This window comes from Podarcis raffonei, chromosome 11 (assembly GCF_027172205.1).
Source record: "Podarcis raffonei isolate rPodRaf1 chromosome 11, rPodRaf1.pri, whole genome shotgun sequence".
NCBI lineage: Eukaryota > Metazoa > Chordata > Lepidosauria > Squamata > Lacertidae > Podarcis > Podarcis raffonei.
In genome coordinates, this window is record NC_070612.1 from 15650449 (window position 1) to 15666190 (window position 15742).

The window sequence follows — 15742 nt, forward strand, 5'->3', positions numbered from 1 at the left end:
GCAGCTGCTCTCCAGATGTTGTTGGATTCCAGCATGACCAATGGTGAGGGATGCTGGGTGTTGTGGTCCATTAGGGCACCAGCTTGGGGAGAGATGGTATGAGGTGCCCATCAACTGTGGTTTGTCACAGGCCACATCCACAAAAACGACATACTTCTCTATTTGCTTTACAGCCAAACTACACCTAACATAATTATGGCCTGAGAATTTCATTTACACAGTTGAAGGATATCCCCTTTCCCCACTTTGTATAGTCAGCCAGTAAAAGCTGTAGCACCTGCTTGAGAAAAATAGCTTATATATGTCAGCCTGTCACACTCACTGCCCTCCAGCAATGTGCAGTGTTTGTCTCTGCTGGCCTCTCTTCATAGACACCATTTCAAAAAGACGTTGGAAAAGATACAAGGGAGTCAATACCGAAATAAGAAAAAATATCCTTCTTTAATTGCAAATACATTGCATAATCACAGTCACTTTTTATACTCTCTTGTACTTCATATAATCATCATAAATAATTGTGTGTTGCATAGCTTTCTAAATGTGTACAAAGGGACAAAGCTCTGTGTCTTTTATTATTACAAAAAAAGGGAGGAAAGTAATAAAATTATGGGTCACGTTGTTAACCTCCAGTTGCTTCCGCCCGTTTACTGTGAAATATGATCTCTAAGAGAGATTGGCCACAAATCTACTGAGAATGAGTTTGCCCCAGATCCACTCATTCCTGTGAGGCATGCATGGGGAAAATTCCTGGTGAACTGTCTGCACAGTTACAGACAGTCTCGGACAGGGATTGCGTTGAGATCTCGAGGGATTACTCAAAGATTATAGAATATTATTTCTTCCTTTCTTCTGCGTATTTGTTCATGCCAGTTGGGAAATCTTTAGCAAAAACTTTTTAATGCCTGCATCTCAGCTAATTTTTGGTTACTGCTAACTACTGCAGAAGCATACACACCAAGGGTCTAAGCTGGCATATGTGCAAATCCTATGCACTTTTAGCTAAGAGCTAGTCCCCTAGAACTCAGTGGCTCTTGCTGCTATGTAAAAATGCACAGGATCAAGCCGCCTTTCTACTGAAATCAATGGAACTACTTTTAATAATGATGCTTAATCAGCAGTATATAGAATCTTTGGAATTGTGGCCATTTAAAAACACGTTCTAGGGAACTAGTATTTTTTTCTGTAGACACATTAAGCCTTTAAAAAGCAAAACTAAACCATCTTTTGACAACACAGAATGTTCTCATTACACTAAACGTTGTGAATGGTTTGATTATACTTTTCTTTTCGTAAAATAAGAATGGGCGTGAGTCAGTCAAAGCCGGCACTTGGCTCACTCCCACTGAAAGCAATGGGACTTAAGGTCTGCTGGATCATGCCCACACTGCCTCTTCTTGCTATTCTGCTTTCATGCCTTAATTCTCCACCACCCCTTACTAAAAACCCAAGGAGCCAATCCAATTGGCCCATTGCACATGCTTTTAAGAAAAAAAGCCATCAAGCGAACTGAACTAGATTCATGAGATTTTCTGAAGTACCACTAGTGATGTGAAAGCCCTTGAGCATTGCAGCTCTCAAATCAGGACTTAGATTTAAGTAGGGGATATATTCAGTATATTCTTTTTCGAACATGGACCAGCCATAATCTCATCCCCCATCAGCACTAAATTGGCATTGTGTATAAGTTGCAGCCAGGGGAATATGGAACAAGAACTGACTACATGACTGTTTGTATTTTACGAAAGATACATGTATTAGAAGTCTGATTACAGGCAATTTTATATTGCACCTAAAATGGGGATCATTCAAGGTCATTGCCTTGTGGCTGGAAAGTACAATTTATGAACTGGCTAATAACATTGACACTTGGCCACTTTCCCAAACTTCACTGTTTTGCTAAGAAAAAGGAAACGTCACGCATTTGTAGCTACCTCTGACTGCAAATTATGCCACTGCACTTGGAATTACCAATGCGTTAGGATTTTTATTTTTTACTTTTTGCTCCAAAGCAGAATCTATTATCGAGTCCATGTTTAGACAGTTTGGGGCTAGTTCTTGGGCTAACAAATAACACAGCTGGATTGTGTTACTACCAGTAAACGTCTCTGTAAAAAAGGGAACTGAGAAACTTTGGACAATAAAACATATAAAACTTTATACATTATCAGTGCATTTTTAAAATATTGTACAACTCTTTTTAACAGTGCAGTCCACAAATCATTTAAGCCACAGAACTAGTACCTAAGGTAGCTTACAGGTCACTCGGCTGTAGAAAATTACCTGGTGCACTTGAAGACCCTTGCCTACTTTTGAGCACACATTGCAGATGTAAAATTTCCTCCTTTATGCTAATGTTAGGCCATTGTGTGAATGCAGAAAGTCCCATTCCTTGCCTTGCACACACTGTATCCTTGGTGCAACGAGAGGAAGGGAGTGCCATGGTGAAGATGAGAAGGCAAACAATTATTTACAACTCCACGTTGTACATGTCCTCACCTTCAACTCCCACCAGCATCCTTATGCAGCATCGGGGAGTTGGGTGGCAAGGAAATGGAGGCCAGCAGCATGGCATAATTATTTGGGAGTGTCTCAACAGGTGGAGTACATCCAACTTGCTCCTTCAACTGAGCTCCTTTAAAACTGTCTACACTTTAAAGTCACAGATACAGCAGCTGTTCCCCTACTGGAAGACAAAGGAGAATGAAATGTGTTCTGACATGTAGAAAAATTGAAGATATATGCATATAATCATGGTCAACCAGTATCCTGTTCAGCCTGCTAAAAGAAAAAAGGAACAGGAGGAAGGCAGTGCAGGTGGATGTTCATAGCTATATTTGCACAATCCTTCCTCTAGATGTGAGCAGAGTATGATATGGGAATCCTGGGTGACAGCCAAATTCCTGATGGCCCTTGCTCTTGAGAGTCGAGTTACACTATAAGCAGACTCATGGGATGCAACTGTTGTTAACAAGCTAAGACAGCAGCTGGATCAGAGCAAAGGTCTATTTAGGACAGCATTCCATTCCAAATAGTGGCTGACCAGATGCGTCTGGGATGCTCACAAGCAGGGCATGAATGTTATGGTGCTGTTCCACTTGTGTTCTGCACCAATAGCTATTCTGAAGCACACTTCTTCTGATATGGAAGGTAATATATAGCCATCATAAACTGCTGAGCTGTAGCACTTCAGGCAGCAACCAGAAGTTCAAACATTTGAACGCTCCTTATCTTAGAAACATACAACTCCATGCAGACCAAAGATAGCATGTCAAGGAAACGTGTAGAAAGGATTGTTCCTTTCTAACACATACGTCTTCTACCTACAATCAGGTCTTGGTTTTTCATATGCAGTTCTCCACCTGCACATTCCAACAATGGATAATTCTCACTGAGTGCTGATCACCTAGCTGGCTCTTAATTTGGTCCTGCCTGCAGTGCTAAAGTAAGGGAAGATGGTAACTTCAGTGAATCGTGTACATGGGCCCATTTCCATGGGGCTAAACTGGAATATGTGCAAGTACGCTGGCTTAAATGACTTGTGGACCACTGCCCTGCAAAGTTTTACTCTTTCCAGGTCACAAGCTTGTTTTAATGATTGCCTTCTCCGTATGTTCGGGAGTCTTTTGACGCAGTCCTTTGTTTGTAATCTTCTCCGGATCCCAGATCCACTATGTCCTGATAGTTTGTAAATTCCTGAGGTAATGGAAACTCTTCAGTCGATGAATGAGTCCTGTGGCCAAACACCCGCTCTTGCAGCTCAGCGATATCATTTCTGATGTCGGCCATCATTAGCAACAGGAAGTCAAAAGAACCTGGTGGCCCCTGGAAATATTACAGGTGTTACAATTAAGTTACTAGTCCCTCAGGTTCCTAATGACTTACAGTACATCACAGCACCAGTTTTGGATAGATTATCAAAACAGAGGCAAGGAAACTAATGAAAATTGAAGTCTGGAAAAACAATCTGTACTTGAATCTTTTCCGAATGCAAATTTCAAATAAGAAACGAGAAATGCTTCAGTGTGTAAGATTCTGTTACCCTCACTATTGTGGGCACAGAGTTGGCTTTATATAGGAACTGAGAGTGTCTGATACGAGACATTCATGTCTTCACCACTTATTTCATTAAAAGAAACGTCAACAATTGTTTAAAGGGAAGAGCACAGAAGGCACTTATTGGGACTGAAAAACAGACAGATGCTCACACCTTCATACTGCTAACCATTAAACAATGTCTTCAGTCTGGAGCCCCATGTGTGCTTCAGAGCAGTTCCAAAGCATAAATGAAGACTGTTCCAACTGATTGCAGTTGGAGGGACAAAGGGATACAGGTATGGGAGAAACTATTCCCATACAATTATCAGCAGCCCTGGAAGGCAGGGGTCAGTTTTTCAGCGTTCCCATGCCCAGTGCATTTGTCTGGATGGGGCAATCTTGAGGTGCAGATTTTGGTCACTGTAGCTGTTAATATTAGTATATTTAACAGTGTTATAGGAAAAAGAAATGCATGAAGCAGCCCTTCATTTCATGCTGTTATGGGTGGTATCCAGCTAAACAGTTATGTTAGCACAAGCACTTTGGGCTGTGCAATGGCACTTTGCATTTTCTCCCTGTGAACCTCCTAAATTTGATCTGGGGGGGGGAGGGGGGTTGGGAGCAATCCTGCAACAGATTTAGAAACACATGGGGGGGGGGGGGCTACACAGAGAGGAGAGGGAGGGGAAGTTATGTTGTGTAGCTCAACGGGTTTATGCTGGTGCAACTGTTTAGTTGGATACCCCCTCTTTATGTTGTAACATAGAATTGTAGAGTTAGAGGGTCGTTTAGTCCAACCGGTAGTATGTAAATAAACATTTGGAATTGGATAAATAAATAACATTGCATTGCAATTGGATAGGATACTTACCGGTGCTCCTTTTTCTCCTGGTGCCCCTCTGTCACCCTGTAACAAACACCATTTTCATTGATTAAAATGGAACCATAACTTGGAGACCTACTCCATCCTTCAAAAGCAACCTGCATCAAAATGTCCCTTTGACTCTGTAGAGACCTCATCTCACTTTGACCATGCAAAATCACTAATTGTGTTATCCTGTGCACGTCTACTCAAAAGCTGGTCTCATTGAATTCAGTGTGTATATAGGCTAGTCTATAAAGGATGGTAGCATTAGAACAGATTGATTTAGGTGTCAATCAAGATGCATTTGTTTTCTCAAGCATATGAAACTGGTTAAGAAGTGGGTTGCTGCTTGATTGTAATGTAAAGGTAAAGGGACCTCTGACCATTAGATCCAGTCATGGCCAACTCTGGGGTTGCGGCGCTCATCTCTCTTTATTGGCCGAGGGAGCCAGCGTACAGCTTCCGGGTCATGTGGCCAGCATGACTAAGCCGCTTCTGGTGAACCAGAGCAGCGCACAGAAACACCGTTTACCTTCCCGCTGGAGTGGTACCTATTTATCTACTTGCACTTTGACGTGCTTTCGAACTGCTAGGTTGGCAGGAGCAGGGACCGAGCAACGGGAGCTCACCTCGTCACAGGGATTTGAACCGCCGACCTTCTGATCAGCAAGTCCTAGGCTCTGTGGTTTAACCCACAGCGCCACCCACGTCCCTGATTGTAATGTAGTTTCTTTCATATTTTGATATTTCATTTATGATACTTATTTTAAATTGGTGTTTTCCCCACCTACCCCTACTATGGATTTGTATATTTTTAATATACTGTACTGCTATCTAACAACCTGGAAACCTTTGAGTTGAAGGCCAGAAAACAAATTCAATAAACAAAAGTCTAAATAATCGTTCAAACCACGCATTAAGTGATCTGAAAAGTTACACTTGAAGCAAAGGTTAAGCGTTTGAACATCCTACTGAGTTCAATGGGACTTTCACTAGGTGTATTTCTGACTGAGTTCAGCAGGGCTCTCACACTAATAAGTGTGAAGCCTTGATTTCATTTACCATTTGTTACATACAAGTTAAGTATCATATTTCCAATCACAATTTTTAAATCTGTTGTAAGTATTCAAATCAGCAAATTGAACCAAGCTTTGATGATTATTCTAGAGCAGGGAAAAACTCTGAAACAACTTCTCCCCAAAAGCCAAATCCATCTGTATTGGGAATAGTTCCAATCAAATTTACTATAAAGTAAATGAACAGTAGATTCATTTACACCCTAGACGTAGGCTAAAAATGTTTCCAATTAATATAACAGATGGACAATATTATGACAGCATAGAACCTTCAATTTCAAGACATATCTAAGGAGATACGGCCCTGATTTGTGATAAAAGATAAACTGCAATCCTTAATAGGATGGATTTGTGGCTCCATTACTGTATCAGGATTTGGGTCTGCAGCTGTCCTGAGCTTGGGAGATATCAGGGATATCAGGTGGAGATTCAGTCTGTACATGACCATCAAACTGGTTAGGAAGGAACAACAGGAAAACAATCTATATTAGCAGGCAGGCCATGTTGTACGCCCAATTCATACAGAAGTTCTCTTGCAAGGCATTCTCACACTACTCAGCCACAAGGGGGCTCTGCTTGTTGTTTCTTGGGATAGGCCAGCTTTACCACTGCCTTCCAGTTAGTTGGGAATTGGGAGCAACATTTCATAAGACACATGCTAGAGGGGAAAGAATTGCTTGCTCACCTTTGCTCCATCTCTTCCTGGTGCTCCCGGAGGACCCTGAAAAACAAAACCACAGTCCTTATGAACATGCAATAGCTCAACCAATACTCTGCGTGCATTTATGGAACGGAGGTGCAATACTGACCACGGGGCCCCTTCTGCCCTGTTTAATATGGGACAGGTCTGGAGAGGGTCCCATAGGCCCCATTGCTCCTCTAGGGCCTGGCAGACCTGGAGGGCCAGGAGATCCAGGAAATCCAGGGCTCCCTTGCGGACCTGTGGCACCTGCAATAAAAGGGAGATGGTTAAAGCTCTCAGTGGGTTCATATATGTGGCTGGTGAATGGGGGCTGAGTTAGGACAACAATGGGGAGAAGCAGCACCCCTGCTTTAGCCTCAATTGCTGGGAGAGTAACCAGGAGCCCAGAGGTTTGCACCATCTGCCTTGTATCTTGGCCAAAATAAGATCTATTCAGCTCAAAGATTATGATGCAATTACATAAACAAAACAAAACAACCACATTACTGATTGATTGATTGATTGATTGCATTTTCTCCAAGGAGCTCAAGGAGGCTTATATGTTTCTCTCTGCTCCCTCATTTAATCCCCACAACAAGCCTGTGAGGTAGGCTAGACTGGGAGAGAGTGACTGGCCCAAGGTCACGCGCCAAGCGTCATGGCTGAGTGCGGATATGAACCCTGGCCTCCCAGGTCCCAGTCCAACACTCTAATCACTCTATTGCACTTTATTACATGGTATTAATAGTAGTACTTTAATGCTGGTTCTGAATGTGTTTTTATTACTTTCTATTTCACAAGGATGTTTTTAAAATGTCGCAAGCTGCCTTGATTCCCAGCTTGCAAGGAAGGTGGGAAATAAATGGAATAAATGGAATAATTACTGTCGCTCTCTATGTCTCCTGCATATAAAGAGCACAAAGAGTGAGATCTGACAGGTTGAGCTTGGCAAGGAAAGTTGAGAAACCTTTCTCAATTCCCAGTCCAGAGATTCACTAATCACTAAACAAATATATAGCTTGGAAATGGAATATTTTCAGTTAGGAGAGGAGGTGTAGAAGAATCAAGCTTGCAGCACCTTGGACAGCTCCTGGGATGGGATAAACCAGATGGAACAAGGCATGCTTTGAGGCTCTAACACTGTGTGTGGTTGTATGTGTGTCTATGCGTATATACCATATATGTGTGTGTGTGTGTGTGTGTGTGTGTGTGTTGATACATGGTTGTTCTTACTCTAAGCTCCTTGTATGATAAACATAAAAATTAGTTTAACTACTTTATTGCTTTACCTGGAGGACCCTGATCACCTGGCTGTCCAGGAGGACCTGGTATTAATGTATTGGATGCAAGTACTTTTTCTCCTGTGATTGGTTTGCTAAGGTCAGCAGCATTATTTGGCAACAAAGCAACCTGCAAGAAAGAAAGCACCATAAACCATTAGCTACGCAGCATATTCAGTGACACCTAGTTGAGTTCCCGTTGCGTATGACTTGGAAGACAGCACAAAATGAAATCCTCAGTTCATGACCCACTTACTAATTCCACCAGTCTATCCTCTGAAAGAGCTGTGGTGCTACACTTGGACTGGGAAGCTCAATGCTATTTGATGTGTCACTCAGGGCACAATCCTAACCCCTGGCCACCAGGGGCTGGATGTAGTGGCATAGCTGGCGCTGTATCCACAGACTTGGAACTCGCACCTGTCATAGTGGAAGGCCAAGGTCAGGAAAAATGCCCCTTTTCTGAGACAGTTCCTAGGATGGAACAGAAAAGAGGCCCAGATCAGGTCTACTGGCATCATGTGGTAGCAGCATGGTAGGCATAGGAGCCTCTCTGCTCCAAACCATTCTTCTTAAGAACTTTCTATGGGCAGATACTGGTGTCAGCTCCTTCCTGCCACTTGGGAAGGTGTACTGGGGCACCTCTCTCTGACAGAGCTTCTCTGTTGGTGGCTGAACTTCCTTCATGGCCTGTGTATCTGAAGAAGTGTGCATGCACACGAAAGCTCATACCAATAACTAACTTAGCTGGTCTCTAAGGTGCTACTGGAAGGAATTTTTTAATTTAATTTAATTTTTTTGTTTTGACTATGGCAGACCAACATGGCTACATACTTGTACCTAGATTCATGGCAGAGGTCAGTGGAGCCCAGCAGACTTCTGGACATGGCGGATCAGGGGCTTGATTTGCGCTGTCCCCTATTCTCTCTCCACCACTTTATCTACCTCACAGAGTTATTGTGAATGGGCAGCTTCAAGGAAGCAAAAAATACCCAAACATGAAGAGGTAGACAATAGTCTAGTTACAGGTAGGTAGCTGTGTTGGTCTGCCATAGTCGAAACAAATACTTCATGCGTGTATCTGAAGAAGTGTGCATGCACACGAAAGCTCATACCAATCACAAACTTAGTTGGTCTCTAAGGTGCTACTGGAAGGAATTTTTTTATTTTGTTTAGACAATAGTCTGGAATTAATAGCTTTACCTTTTGTACTTGGGTACATACACTGCAACACTATATATATATATATATATATATATATATATATATATATATATACACACACACACCCTTCTCACCAAATATGAATGGTGTATGGTGTGTGTACAGTACATGTAAGTTTATTTTTTAAAAATTAAATCTCTGGCTGCAGCTTCAGAGTTCTTAAAGAGACGTCTGTTATCCTACATATGAGCACTCTGGATAAAGAGAAGATGTATTTTGATTAAACATAGGCAAGCATAAAAACTAAAGTGAAAATTCACCCCTTAGTTTTTCACAGGGACAGATTCTAGATTTATTCCTGGATTCAAATTCCGGCTGAATAGTAGTAGTAGTAATAGTAGTAGTAGTAGTAGTAGTAATTACTGTCTGCTCTGACTTGAAGCCCCCACCCCCAAAGTCTTCAGCAGAGCTCTTATTCAACCTTGTTACAGCAGATTGCTTAAACCAAGGGCCTGAAACCTGCAGACACCCAGAATCCTTTTTATTCCAGCCTCCATTATCCTCAAGGGACGCAGGTGGCGCTGTGGGTTAAACCACAGAGCCTAGGACTTGCCGATCAGAAGGTCAGCAGTTCGAATCCCCGCGACGGGGTGAGCTCCCGTTGCTCGGTCCCTGCTCCTGCCAACCTAGCAGTTTGAAAGCACGTCAAAGTGCAAGTAGATAAATAGGTACCGCTCTGGCGGGAAGGTAAACGGCATTTCCGTGCGCTGCTCTGGTTTGCCAGAAGTGGCTTAGTCATGCTGGCCACATGACCCGGAAGCTGTACACCGGCTCCCTTGGCCAATAAAGCGAGATGAGCGCCGCAACCCCAGAGTTGGTCACGATTGGACCTAATGGTCAGGGGTCCCTTTATCTTTTACCCATTATCCTCAGCCAATGCAGCCACTGTGACCAATGATCAGGGATGATGGGAATAACAAACACTCTGTTGGATTAGACCAAACAGAGGTGCCAGAGACTGAACCTGGAATCTTCCACATTCAAAGCACTGAGCTATGGTGTTTTCCCTTCCAAGGGCTCAGAATACTTACAGGATGAGAACATTTTCTCCCCCCGCTGAGTGTACACATATGCAATTTGAGTTTTATTGCCAACTCGTTTATTTATCTCGAACAGATAAGGCACTTTCATAAAGGACATGTAGGGGCAACAGATGCCAACCTGCAAATTCAACCTGGCCCTGAAGCTCATGCAATGTATGCTAAACCAGTCACTCACTCCTGTCTGCTCTCTCTTCACTATCTCAAGGTCAGCAGCATCTGCCCTGTGCTTTGATGATGAATATTATTATCTTAGCCAGACACGAGCATGCACTGATCTAATTTCTATCCCATTCCACTTTCTTGATTCAGGCTTGGAATTGCTCTTGAAAATGATCTCACTCCCAAGTCTCTCTTCATGCATGAATCTTTCTTCACAAGGAAACAGAATACCTCCCTACAATATTTTCAAAAGGGACAATAGTCACGGAAATGAGATCTAACTCCCACCATGGCCTGCATTACATGTACTTTTGAAGAGGTTCCGTGCGGAAACCGTTGCTCAGTTGGCTTGGCGATGGATCGCCTGGGTCCAGGCTAACACTTATTTCTAATTAAATACATACTTACATGTATCTGCGCGAACAACATGTGCAATGAGAGCTATTCCACACATGGGAATGCTTGCATGCCTGGATTGCCTGCTATTTATTTCTTTTGGCAAAGGGCTCTCCCTCTCTCTGACTAGTTTTGCAACTCTGTCGAGGGGGATGATAGGGAAGAAGGTTGTTTTCTGTTGTTTTTTTTAATGTATCTCTGAGGAATTATTTCCATTATATCTGCATATAATCCCTGAGTGCTGCAGAGAATCCTGGGGCACCATTTAGGGCAAGAATAGGCAAACTCGGCCCTCCAGATGTTTTTGGGACTACAATTCCCATCATCCCTGACCACTGGTCCTGTTGCTAGGGATGATGGAAGTTGTAGTCCCAGAACATCTGGAGGGCTGAGTTTGCCTATGTCTGATTTAGGGCTTGCTTCACAGTGGCTATTCTCCAGGTGTATCGGGATTTCTTCTGATATAATGTGAGCTGAGAACAGGACCAAGCACTCCACACTGCAGGGAGAGATCGGTGATTATAAGCAAGCTCTGTTCCAGGGAAATTTGCTTACCACTGCTGATATTCTATCCAACGAACTGCTAAAAAGGAGCTATTCTGGGCTCCTTTGGGAGGAAAGGTGGGATATAAATTTAGCAAATAAATGCATACATATACAGTAAGCTTCTGAGAACTCCAGAACTGTCATGTCCATCAGGCAGCAGCTGAGCTGCAATACTTCACTATTATTTTGCAGCCCCATTTGCACTCTGCACACACCATTCACTGCAAGCTCTTTCTTATCTCCCCATACTGCTCTAAACCCAGCACTGTAGTGTCATTCTGGTGCATCTTCTTGGGGGTAGGGAAATGGTGGCTTCTGGAACACCTAGAACACCCCAGAACATCTACTGCCACCCGAAAAGCCCCCAAAACATATTAGGAATCCCACCCCGCTTGAAATCACTCCAAATTTCAGCTGCCTTTTGCCCCACCCTCCAAGATTCCAAGCCTAGAGTTGGAAGATTCACACTTCAAGCTTAGCCTCACATGATGCTATCAGATTCCTGATGATACTGGCCAGGCTGAGTTTCTCTTGCATGAGATAAAACACAATACGGTTCCCTTGCGGATTCTTCTTTTGAAGGTTTTACAGAATAAAACTGGCTTCGTAGTCTTATATTAAAACAAAATAACAAAACCCTGGAAAAGGACTCTTTCTCTTCTGTCCTCTAGCTGAATAGCAAGATCCACCACACCTAATATATTTTTCCAAACAATCCCACGCAAAACACACATGACAACCTTCACAAAACTCAAGTTTTCACATGTGTCTCAGATTTTAATTTTATTTTATAAAAAAGAGAATTACCTTGCGTTGGGAGAAAAATAGATACCGCCCCCCGGCAATCTGTCACATTATATAGCTTTGAAATGAATAATTGCTCATAAAATAATCTAGAACTGATTGTCATATAGAAAACATAGCATCCATGCTCTTTCCTTAGAGGATTTAACCTCTCCTGTATCAGAAAATAATGTGTGAAAAATATTTATAGTTCAACTTCATTATGTGGGATTCTATTAATGTACCCCCAAAATATGGTAAATACAAAATGTGATTAAACTGACTCTTGTAAAACTGGCCACTCAACTGGAAGGGACCGAAAATCTGGTTCTAGGACTACTCATTGCCCTAAATTAAGATTATTCTTCTGAACTACCTTTTATGAAAACATCCCCAAGTGACTGTGTTTTTTTAAGCCTCCAAGGAACAAGATTGCACCGTTTCCCTAGAAGACAAATTCACTTACTGAATTTCTATATCTGGGTTTATTGTTCTGCAGCAAACCTATGGAATATCTTATTTAGAAACTTCATTCTGGCCAAGCCCATTATGTCTTTCTTCTCAACTCATGTCAGCGGCGTAGCTTGCCGCTTGGGAGCCTGCTCCTACAGCCAGGGGCGGGGTGAGCCGGCTATGGGGGCAGGGGGCACTGTATGGATCCCATCTTCCACCTCCTCCTCAGCTGTAGGGCGGCTGAGGGAGAGGCGGAGGGCAGCCGCAAGTCCCACGCTGCTGTTTTAGGCAGTGTGGAGCCTGCAAGCACCCAAGCCACCATGTCACTCCCAGGAGAGACGCGTGGCTTGGGCACGCTGCAGGCCCTGCGGTAAGTGCCGGCCCCCGTGGTGTGGCACCCAGTGCCAGCCACGTTTTGTTATGTTTGTTGACTGAACTAAAAAATTTCGTGAGTCCATTAAAAAAAAAATTTTAAACTCATATTTTTGTCATTTTGTCACCCCCCCCCCCATGATGACACCCGGGCTGGACCACCCCCCCCCCCGCCTCTGACTCTTGTACCTTTTGTTTCAGTTGCAACACTGTCTGCTTGATTTGATAGAACTCTTTGCAAGAGGCACAGCAGGCCCCTGGTTTCACCACGTTATCAGCCTTCTCAGAAAACCCTGCAAAAAGGGGGAAAGAGTGAGAGAGAGAGCAAATATTCCAATGCATTTTTCCCCTCAAGAGGAAGAAAACAAAGCAGGGAAGAGAAATGCCAAAGAAAGCTGTGCTGGGGTGATGAGCCTTTGAAGTTTTCCTTCCTGGCCATTCCGTGAGAGGAAGAGGTGCCCTTGGTATTAACAACCTTTCCCAGTTGTGAATCACCATGAAAGGCTGCACAGATCCAGCCTAAGCTCACTGCAAACAGTCTTAGCAGCAGCTGTTTCCAGTTAGCAGGTCTTAATGCCCTTTTGTAAAACTCTTTTTATATCTGGGGCGGGGGGGGGGAGAGTGTTTACCTCTCTACTTTTATCTCAGTCTTTACTGTACAGGACCCACAGTGATTTATAATCCCCCTTCAAGGGCCAATTTTTGTATGCTGTAAATTGTGCCAATATCTCATGCAGTGAGACCTTTTGCTTGCAATTTGCACAAAGCCGGCCTTTATCACCACTGATTATGTTTGCTGCGCAATGAAACGCTTAATGGCAGAAAGGGTCAGAGCCACAATCGCAATAAAAAGTAACTCTGAAATATCTATTGGTACATTGCTGGAGCCACTGAAATGCAGAGAATAACAAGAGAACGCAAGAAGTATCTGAATAAGACGCTCTTTACAGAGCTTTAAATCTTTAGGAAAGGCACAATATACTCAGTGCTTTTCTTCTGGAAAAAATGGCGCTGGTGCTGAGTACCCATGAGTACCCCCAGAAAAGCACTGAATGTACTTATTAATTCTTATTATCGGCACCAATCAGGTTGAGGCTAGAAGTAAATTGAGGCAAGGGTGGGAGGACTCCCTGCGTGACGGGCAGGAGTCAGATATAGTCGGGTCAATTCCAATGCCTAAGCCAATACCGCTTATATTCTGTAACCAATAAAGTTGTGGCCTAAATTTGCCCAATAACATTAACCTAATATCTGTCTCCTTGTGTCATCAATGAGGGGTTGGTTTCGGGGTCTCGACACACAATTATCGGCAACAAACAGGTTGAGGCTAGAGGTAAATTTGTTAGAGGTACAGTCGTACCTTGGATGTCAGACACCTTGGTTCCCGAACGATCGAAACCTGGAAGTGAGTGTTCCGGTTTTTGAACATTCTTTCAGAAGCTGAATGTCTAAGCGGGCTTCTGCAGCTTCTGATTGGCTGCAGGAATTTCCTGCAGCCAATTGGAAGCCGTGCTTTGGTTTCTGAACGTTTTGGCAGTCGAACTTCCGGGATGCTACATATTTGCATCCTGAACTGCTCAGGCTGGATAGCTCAGCTGGTTAGAGCATGGTGCTGATAACACCAAGGTTGCAGGTTTGATCCCCGTATGGGGCTGCTGCATATTCCTGCATTGCAGAGGGTTGGACTACATGATCCGCAGGGTCCCTTCCAACTCTATGATTCTATGCAGGTCCTGCATTCAACAGGGATGATCTACAAGTTCTCCTCCCCACACCCACCTGATTCTATGAGGCTTTCTCAATAGTTTGCCCCCAACAAGCCGCAAGTTCCACACCCACTGTGTGTTGTTTATAGAGGCTACATTGAAATCCCTTGCCAGAGTCTGAGGCCCAGAACTAACTTGCATCCCCCTGTGCTGCTTGCGCAGAAGAAGTAATAACATGCAGGAGCTGCTGGAAATTTAAGGCACGGCAGCCTGTGACATTCACCAGAACCCCACAAAGGCATCAGTTAAGCCCCACAACTTGCACTGGCAGCAGCTGAGGTCATAACCCAAGGATGCGGTCTGCAAAAAGGTGAGAATCAGATAAAGGAGGGCAGAGGCCATAAAGCAGTTGTAGCTTCCTGGCCAGTAGCAAAATGTTTAGGGCTGTTTTCACTTGGTTCCCGGCAGCAAAGGCTAAAGCTTGCAATGGGTGACCTGGCGGGTTGCAGGTACAGGGATCAGTTTATCTTCCACAACACATCTCTTTGGCAAAGGAGTTAAGAGTAAGGGAGAGGCACTTCATCTGCCAAGGGAGACTACTTGCAGCAACACCAGAGCAAATCAAGTGGCATTTCCTGATCCCTATAAAAGCTTGAGGGAGAGGCTTACTTCCTGCTCTTAGCAAGTAGGACACTGTAGCCAGCAAGAACATGGTCCAATGAATATTCGCTTCTTGTACTCAGAGGCTGTGGGAAGGATTCCTGAATTGCAAGGAGTTGGACTAGATGACCCTTCAACTGGAAATTCAATGATTCTGTGAAACCACTGAAGGGCCACACAGTCACAGGAGAAGTGGAGCCTGACCCCTCTCCCCCAGCCATGTAGGAAAGATGGGCAGGAACTAATGAGGGCCTAGTTGTACAAAACCACATCTTTTTCACACCTGCTAAGCTCTTCCATCTCCTGCACGAGGACCGAACTTCAGCATACAACAGATATAATGCAAATGCAAACTCTGCTCCCCCCAAAAGTTGAATTGTTTTTCCAGGCAGAGGGGTGCTGAAATAAGTCAATGCTCCTATGCTTTCTTCCACAGTGCTGAGTACTGGAAACTTCCATAGT

At 43.7% G+C, this 15742-nt stretch overlaps 1 protein-coding gene across 1 annotated transcript in view; it reads right to left on the reverse strand.

Annotated features, from left to right (window-relative positions):
* Positions 1–422: 422 nt before the first annotated feature.
* The window catches only part of CCBE1 (collagen and calcium binding EGF domains 1), a 136934-nt gene continuing 121614 nt past the window's right edge, over positions 423–15742 (reverse strand). Inside the window, exons 6-11 of the mRNA XM_053409077.1 lie at positions 13104–13207; positions 7948–8068; positions 6786–6925; positions 6662–6697; positions 4907–4942; positions 423–3822 (exon numbers count right to left, since the gene is read on the reverse strand). Coding sequence (XP_053265052.1) covers positions 3589–3822; positions 4907–4942; positions 6662–6697; positions 6786–6925; positions 7948–8068; positions 13104–13207 — 671 coding nt within the window. The 3' untranslated portion in view covers positions 423–3588. The remainder of the gene's footprint in view (positions 3823–4906; positions 4943–6661; positions 6698–6785; positions 6926–7947; positions 8069–13103; positions 13208–15742) is intronic.